The 9608-nt window shown below is 35.5% G+C and overlaps 1 protein-coding gene across 1 annotated transcript; it reads right to left on the reverse strand.

Moving 5' to 3' along the window:
- Nucleotides 1-1241: 1241 nt before the first annotated feature.
- LOC311587802 (taste receptor type 2 member 120-like) lies at nucleotides 1242-2111 on the reverse strand (the record flags this gene model as incomplete). Its single annotated transcript, XM_084765001.1, has 1 exon — nucleotides 1242-2111. One exon carries the CDS (start codon nucleotides 2109-2111, stop codon nucleotides 1242-1244), a length of 870 nt encoding a protein of 289 aa, XP_084621127.1.
- Between the last annotated feature and the right edge of the window lie 7497 nt (nucleotides 2112-9608).

Consider the following 9608-nt stretch of genomic DNA (forward strand, 5'->3'; position numbering starts at 1 on the left):
GACAAATAAGAACAAACTTAGTGTGGTCTACTGAGAAAATAGTACATTTAGTTGTACTACTTTGTATGAGAATTCTACAAAAAATACGAAAACATAAGTTGCTTAAACATAGCATCTCAAATCAATAGTCATGTAGAACTCAAAGTGTGAATATTTAACACCCTATAGTAGAACTTTCCAACAATGATTATATCTCTCATTTCACATGTTTCTCACTTCAACAATTTATACAAATTATAAGAAACCAGATCTTTTTTTTTAATTCCTTGTACTTGCCTTATATAGTTCATAGATGTGGCTTAAGTAGGAGAAGAATAGATTGTGCACATGATTTCTCTACTGTCTTACAGTGGTATTGTTTTAAACTATGGAAAGTAAGAGTCTTCTTATGTTAAGGTTACAATGCATTTCAAGAATGTAAAGTGGAGAAGTGATAGATAATTCATCACCCTTAAATGTTTTAAAATATAGAATGAAAAATAGCCTAAAATGGGTGAAGTCTGTTTTTAACTTCAGAACACATCTTATTTTTACTTAAAAATATTTTAGAAAATGATTTTCATTACTGTTATACAAATTATCTCTTTTCACCCTTTATGCCTGTTCATATTCATCTGACAATTATAAATACTACTTCATGTATATATTTACTAAATTTACTCTACTTTGTTATCACTAAATTCTACTTGTTTTGTATTTTGTAATAAGAATTTTTCTTGCTCTCTAGGAGAACTTAGAATTATGTTTAGTTTCTAGTGAAAATAAAAAAATTGAATAAATAATGTCTGTTTTAAGTATGCACTTTTGGTATGTGGATTAGAATCAATTGTTCTTGCCATCTATGAGTGGTTGAAGCATCAAAACCTGAACTTGGTAACTAGGCCAGGGAACAGTGTGGTGGAAACACAGTCACACAAGGCCCCTTATGCCTGATTGTAACCCATTCAAATAGAGGATAACAGAGGATAGTAGGCCAAATATACATTGCTCCAAAGTCATGAAATTTTTCTTACTATATTCTTCATAATTAGGTTGTCTGATAGAACGCAGTGATAAAGGGAATGCTGTTTTCAACTTCTCTTGTCTTTATGATCTCACCAAAATGCATCCATATATCCCTTTCCTTAGAATATATTCTGAGAATAGTAGTGCAGAAAAAAGCATTAATGCTTTCATCCATTCTATTTAGCTAGTATTTTTCTAGTGTTTATCTAGAGACCTCAAGGCTTCCAGTTTTTTAGTCAGCATCTCACCTGTCTCAGAAAGAATGGAAGGGCCTGTTTCAGCTTTTGGTTTGCCCAAATCAAGATACAAGAATGACCAGTTGGGTATAAGGAACCAATTGTCATGCACAGTAAGAAGACTAGTGGATTAAACAAATTCCAACCTGATACAATTACACAGGCAGAGTATGTAGCATACAACAAGAGAAAGGAGACCACAGTTTGCAAGGCTTTTATGTGGACCAAGGTGCTGGGATCTTGACATCTTTTTCCGTGGATTTTCATATTCCTGAGATGTTTGCTTAAGGAGTAGATTAAGAGCAGAACACAGGTCAGTGATATACAAAATGGTGTGATGTTTATCAGGCTGAAAAGGGGTATGTTTGCAAGGGTGGCGATATCACTCAGTTTGCTCTTCCAAGTCACATTTCTTTCAGAGACAATAACCCAAGCAGTTTTGTTCGCCACACCAAAATATGCAAACAAAAACAGAAAAGATCCCAAGAATGTCACAAAAAGAACATTCTCAAATTTTCTTTTTATATAAAGAAACAGGCTGTTGGAAAAATTGGCTATCTTGAACAAATAAAACATGCTGAGCATGGTCCCAAGCCAATTACTAAAATGGTTGTTTAGAGCCCAGGTTATTATACCCAAAGCTCTTAAGTGCATACTGTATGCTTCCGCAGAAAACACAGTTGAATGCCAGTTCATTAACATCGCCCATAACAAACCAATTCTGAAGACGGCGAGAGCAGTTATGATTCCATCCGCCGAGGAGATCTTTCTTCTCTTGGAGTTCTCTAGAATGATGAAGACATTGACACAGTTTCCAAAGAGAAATTCTAGCATCATTATGATGGTAATAATCCATTCTAGGTAATTCATCACGTCCGATGAAACAAAAAAAGAAAGGAAAAAAAAAAAAGAAAAGTAAGCCTAACTTCACTTATGATTCTTTTTTAATATAAGTATGCAATCATATTTGTCCTTAACTGAATATATACGCTAGTTCTTGCTTCTTTTTAATTGTGTATAAAGATGAACAGTCATGTGGTGCGATAAAAGGTGAATTCAACCTCATGCTTATGGAAATTAGTATTACCATAATGTCTCCAATTACTTACTTTCTTGTCTCTGCCATAGACTAGTGTATTTCAGTGCTGCCTTCGAAAGGATGCTACATTGCACTCTCATTTGCTGGCAGGCAAATGAAGTCCTGTTTCATTGTTTGAAATTCTGCTTCTTTAGTCATTCATTATTTATGATAGTCAATTTTGTTTGTTAGTAAAATTTATAGCATGAAGGGGATGCCGGTCATTATATGAAACTTGGCTCATCTAGGATTAACACCCACTATGGACTCATATATCTTAATGCATGGTTTATGTGCAAAGAGGATCAAATTTCCATCTCAAAAGACCCAAGGGTTTCTGAGGAGCATCAAAAAGGCCAACATGCCTTAAAAACTGCCCTGTGATAATTAGTACCTGCTTGTAACTTGACTCTTTATCTGCTCATAAGAGTACACATTTAGATATACAAACATGTACACACACACACACACACACACACACACACACACGTGGACAATTCATGGATTGAACGTTTGTTGGCCTGTGGTCTCCAAAATAAAGAGTACCTTGTGGGTGGCATCTAAGATTATAAATCTGTTTCTCTCCCCATTTCAGCTTTTCAGCCCATTCTTAATGTCTTAAAGCTTTTATGTAAAGCTTCACAGATGTTACTCCTGAGCTCTCCTATGTTTCGAGCATTAACTATTTGCTTAAATGAATATGTTTTCCATCTTTAGCCATCCAAGCAATGAAACTCAAAACTACATTGAGACTCCATCTCATCCCAGTCAAAATATCTGTATTCAAGAAGCAGAAACCAACACAGACATAATTTGCATTGTAATCCCAGCCTTGGGAAAGTGAAAGGGAGTGTAGTGAAAAGTGTGAGAACAGACTTACACACTCAGATATCATCTCAATAAAAACAAATTCATATGATGGATGGAGGAATAGCTCAGGGAATATAAGTTGAGCTTATGGTACCCACATTGGCCAGGCTCAAAGCCATCTGTAACCCCAGCTCCAGGGTAGCTGGCGCTCACTTCTGGCCTTTTGTTCTTTGGGTATGTGGTGTTCAACCTGGTTATGCTGTTTTGGCTAATAGTCACCTGTGAGTGAGGATACCATGTTTGTCTTTCTGGGTCTGGGATAGCTCACTTCGGGTGATATTGTCTAATACTGTTTAAACTCATCATGTTCTTGTTTTCAATAGGTGAGTAATATTCCATTGTGTAGAAGAATTACATATTTTTTTTACCCATTCCTCAGTTGAGGGATATCCACATTGTTTCCAGTTTCTGCCTATTTTATGAATAAAGCTGCTATGAGCATAGCAAAGCAAGGATCCTTGCAGTATGGCAGAGTATATTTTGGGTATATGCCCAGGAGTGCTACAGCCAGGTCTTGAGGAATAGCTATTTCTAATTCTTTGAGAAACCATTAAATTCATTTGTAAAGTGGTTTACAAATTGGCACTCCCACAAGCAATGGAGGAATGTTCTCTTCCTTCACACCCTCAGCAGCATGAGCTGTCATTTGAAGTTTTGATCTTATCCATTCTTATAGGTATAAGATAGAAGTTCAGAGTTGTTTTGGTTTGCATTTCCTTGATGACTAACTAAGGATGTTGAAGGTTTCTTTAAGTGCTTCTTGGCCATTAGAGAGTCCTCTGGTCACTTGACTTACATGTATACAGAAGATACAGATATCACTTTTATTTGCTTGATTAGTATTTCAAGAAGCTAGCAGCATTAATGAAGGATCAGAGGATATCGCAGTCCAGCTCCGAGATCAACTGGGAAAAACAGAGGTAGGGCATGAATCCATGGCTGTCTGGCTGGTGACCCTCAGTCTTTCTCTGAGGGCAACCTTCCAGGCCGGAACTGATTGTTACCACCAATAGCTTCCACTGAAAGTGGCAAGCTGGGCCTAGAGCTGATGGCTCCTAGCGGGCGCTTCCACTGATGGTGGCATGTGTCCACCACAAACATAAAGAACCAGAGAAGGACAAGAGTCATCCTCTTTGCAATCAGATTCTTACTTTACCCTAATCCCTGCAAATATGTATCTATCCTTTGACATTTTAGATTTTTCCTTGAACGTTACTTCAAAGTGCATCAAACTATCTACTTTAAGATTTATTTCCTTTCATACAGCAATATTTTGCACAAATATCTGGATTGAGAGATGCTTAGATGTATGAGTGTTATTAGCTCATGAAAAATACATTAAAACCAAGCTCATTAGAATTTAAATGAGTATACCAAAATTTATTTTCTTAAGGAAATGAGCTTACCTATGGAAATATACAGTGAAATAAGAGTAACAAATAAAATATTTTATACAATTCCTGAATATGATGTTGACTAATACCTACAGCTATAACTAATTAATATATAACATCTGCAGGTAGACATTTCCACAGTAGTGAATAATTAAAAAATAATAATAAAAGGTAGAAGATGCATGTTAGTAAGTTTTACGTACCATATTTTGTTGACATACTTAATCACATTGAAAAACAAAATATACAAATAATACCTGAGCATGGTGGTACTTCCCTGTGTTTCCAGCACTTAGAGTGTGAAGGAAGAAAGATTAGGAGTTCAGAGTTATCATCCTCTCGTATATAGTGAGTTCAAGATTAACTTAAGTCACATAGTGTACTGCCTCAATAAACAAACAACAAACAAGTAATATGAACAAACATAAATATATACTTGTTCTTCAATAGATAGAATAAAGTTCCTAAGGAAGCTTTTGTATGATCATCCTTACAACACATTTCTGATCACAATCATAGAAATATTTAATGTGTTTTTTCAGAATGTCTTCAATAGATGATAATAGCTAAAGTACTAAGTAGAGAACTGTACCTGATAAATATGCGCTAAGAAACCACTTCTGAAAAAAAAAATGAATGTAAATAACAAGTGCTCCAAAATTTCACTTCAAAATTCATTCAATTTCACTTCAGAAATTAAAGAATCAGAACCCCTAACTTACTTTTCTTTAGAAGGTGTTCAGATCCTAAATGAAGGGCATGAAAGTCTGCATTCTGTATGTATTTGTATTTCTGATTTTTAGGTGACCAAGGGTGAAGACTAGCTACCCACCACAATAAAAGCAATATGTTTCACACTGGAGGAAATTTTAAAACTTTCAGTGGCAAAACAATAGAAAATTTACAGATTAGGTTTCCTCAACCTTTTTACATGAATCTAATGCTTTCTTTGAAATAAAACATAGTAGCAGTGAGGCCTTCAAGTTGTCTACAGATGACCAAGATCCATCTATTATGTTAGACATTTCCTGAATAAGCCTTTTAAATTTCACAAAGTAGTATGTAAAATTGGTGAAGTCAAATCTCCTAGACAGGAGACAAGCAAAGTATTACAGAGCTATGAAAGACAATATGTCTTATTTGCATGTCACTGGATTAGGTTTCAGTGCTCACTCCACCATCTGCTATGGTGGATTCTAACCTGGGCTAGTGACATAAAGTATATGAGTTGAGGGAATAATGAGATTGTCCTCAAAATTTGTCTTGAGTTCACCCTTTATCACACAGTAATCCAATTCTGCTTGATGTTGGTCAGTAAAGGAACAATGGTATTAGGGCTGCCTTCCTTCATCTTTCTTAAATTTTCTGGCTTTGATAGTTTGTTACTAAGAATCATTTGCTCCTCCCTTCCTGCAATATTCCCTGAGCCTTAGGTGTTGGAGTTGTGCTGTAAATGTGATAATCGGGGTTTGGCATCTCAAGGTTTATTATCTTTTCATTTTGACCAGCATTGGCTTTCTCTTGAAGAAAAGAAGTTTCTTTCATGAGGATGAGACCTACACTTAACTGTTGATAAGTGTTTTGAATGCAGTCAGAGATTGTATTGGTTTAAGACAGCAACAGGCAGGAGTGGCTTGTCCTCTAGTCCCATGATCTCTCCAGCCATGAGAATTGGCTAATTTTACATTACAACATACAATTTTTTTTTCTAGTGAATTGAATTTAATTCTATAACAATTATATGTCTGCTGTTTCCCCTAGGATATAAGTGCTACTGTTGCATCTTTCAGAATATTTTGTGCTGAGCACTGCTGTGGTTTGCATGTGATACAGCTGGATAGCATTGATTGCCTTTCTTCTTTTTCAGCTTGCATAATTACTTCTGAGTTTTCCTGGTCAGATCTAGAATTACAAGTCCTGTGTCTGAAGTGTGTGGGGGTCTTCAGTAACAGGGCTGTACCTTAGTTTTGTAGAACACACAAAAGACAATGGCAATGCTCTGTATTATTTTGGGATCTCTTGAACTCCCCTCGCCAATAACTCTACTGGAAGTTTCTCATGTCTGGCACTAGAAATTTTGCTAAATAGTCTGGGTTGGGGAAGGAATATTGTTATCACAAGTGGTGTAATTCATATTTCTGTGTATTGAATTAAAAGTATTCTTTCCTTATTAATTAATAGAGTAAATTATTATTTTTAAAGGATTTATTTATTTATTATGTATACAGCGTTCTGCCTGCATGCCAGAAGAGAGTGCCAGATCTCCTTATAGATGATTGTGAGCCACCATGTGGTTGCTGGGAATTGAACTCATGACCTTTGGAAAAGCAGTCAGTGCTCTTAGCCTCTGAGCCATCTCTCCAGCCCAATAGAGTAAATTATTAAGGCAGTAGTTTTCTTTAACCAGATAGTCCCCTAATGACAAACACACAGAGAATATGATTTATTTTTAAGCTCTAAGCACTATTCTGGGCAGAATCTGAGCTACTCTGATCCTAGTATATTTAAAACCCATGAAGAAAACAGTATCTTGCCAATCTGATGACTCCCAGGGCAGCTTCTACTCTATCAGTCTGTTTCTCCAGTCATGTGTTCCCCTATATCCTCTTAGGGTCCCTGACACCCTTCCTCTCTACCAGGAAGTCCCGCCTTCCACTTCTTGTCCTTCTGCCCAGCTGATTGCTGATTGGCAAAACAGCTCTTTATTGGCAACTGCTACATCCACCAAAGACATGCCTCCATATATGTGTGGGTGTGTGTGTGTGTAACTGCATCTATCTATCTATCTATCTATCTATGTGTATATATGTATTATTATTATATTAAACACTTGTGTATATTGTACATAATTTAAAGTAGATATAAAGTAATATAACTTTATATGGCCTTTTCAAACAGTGTTATTCATTCCTCCTGTTTCACGCTCCCTCCATGTTTTCATCCTTCACTTGGGTAAATTGTCATACACTTTCCCCCATTTTCCACACATAGCCACTGTATTTTAATGAAAAAAAAAAGGAGAGAAAATAAATGATCACTTTCTTAAGTCAAGCTGTATGCAAAACTAAGCAACAAAAAGTAGCCATCATATTAGATAGTAAAATGACAAGAAAATTATGCAAATCACTTCAAAAAATGATGATAGATACCTTTGGGAACAAAGCAGGTGTTATGAGCAGAAAGCCTCATTTCAATAGTCAGTTGTGCCTGGTGTGGTGGCGCACGCCTCTAGTCCCAGCACTCGGGAGGCAGAGGCAGGCGGATCGCTGTGAGTTTGAGGCCAGCCTGGTCTACAAAGTGAGTTCAGGACAGCCAAGGCTAACACAGAGAAACTCTATCTGGAAAAACCAATAAATAAATAAATGAATAAATAAATAATAAATAAGTAAATAGTCAGTTGTATTAGTAGTGTGTAATTTTAAGATTATATTATCCTGTATGTTTTATTTCTTTTTTATTATGTGCTATTTCAAGTGTGTTATATTATAAAAATGTGCTAACATGAACTCATCATTTGTAGCTATATGCTATAAGACACACAACTCAGTTATATTTTTATAAAATTTAAATAAGATAAATACTTTGCATATTTATTGAGGAAGTTATCATTTCTATTATTTTGGTTGTTTTCTTTTTTTCTGTGTGTCTTATATATTTTTATTTTACACTTTTCTGGAACACAATTTTTGAGATTTCTTCTAGTGTCAGTCTATTAGTGAGGATAAGTATTGCTTTAGATATCTGGGTGATTTTCTTTCTCCTTCAGTTTTGACATTTACCCTTCCTTTCCAGGTTGAGATTTTTCCCACTTTTGTGCTATTGTAATATTGTTTGAGCAGATTATTTCCCCACAGTTTTTGAACTAGATCTGCCACAATCCTTATCAGTTCCTCTAAAAATCTCTTTTTACTAATTTGGTGTTGTCTCTATTAAACTGACTTGGAAATCCTAGCTACGATGTGTTTTATGTACTGCTATGTTTTTTGTGTGGTTTATTGAGTTTCTTAGGTATAAATTTTCACAATTTTCACCAGATTTGGGAAACTGGAGCACTTGTTTCTGCTTACATTTTTATTTAAGTGGATATGTGTGCCTGCTTGTCTGTATATCCACTACCTGCATGTACATGACTATAAAGGCCAGAAGAGGATGTAAGAATGCCTTGACCTGTAGTTGCTGTGAGTTGTTATATATAGGTTATGTAGTACATACAGGGTAAGTAGGTGTTGGGAAGCAAACTCAGGTCTTCTGCAATAGCAACAAGTGCTCTAAACAGTTGAGCTAACCTTTCAGGACTGTCAGCCATAGTATCTTGAGATACATTTTGAGATATTAAAATAAGACACCCTGAAATTTATTAAAAATCAGTGATTTTCATGTCGTCCTTCAACATTTTACTTAAGTGTTTATGTTTTCAAGTTCATGAATTTTTTCTCAATTAAATCAGCAAAATACACTCTCATTTTGAGCGTTTGATTATAATCTCTAAATATTTGTTAAGATTTGTCTTTATTCCCTAAGTTTGTTACCTGAGCAGCTGATAGTTAAACTGTTGTATACCTGGAGTATATTTATTATAATACCTGTTTTAATGTTATCTGCTATCTTCATTATCTGAGCCAAGGTTAACGTGTTTTTAAAATTTTCTTGTTACACATCATAATTTGTATCTTTTTATAAAAGAATATTTTTATTATGATTTATTCACATTACATCTGGATTATAACCCCCTACCTCTGTCTTCCTGTTTCCACACTCCTTCCGTTTTCTGATGTATCCCCTCCCCTAGACTTCTGACAGGTGGGGTCCTCCTCCTCCACTGTCTGACAACAGCCCATCAGGTCTCATCATAGACCATGATTAAATGTCCAACAATGTGTATTGGAACATGTCGAATGCTGAGTGTCTTTGTGTACCTTTAGATATTCATTCGAGTTGTATTGGGAGGCATTCAGAATACACTTTGTGGACATTTTCCCAATGTTCCATAAAATATATGATTCTTTATTATGATTTGTATTGAAT

This window comes from Acomys minous (genome assembly GCF_964271855.1).
Source record: "Acomys minous genome assembly, chromosome: 17".
Lineage (NCBI taxonomy): Eukaryota > Metazoa > Chordata > Mammalia > Rodentia > Muridae > Acomys > Acomys minous.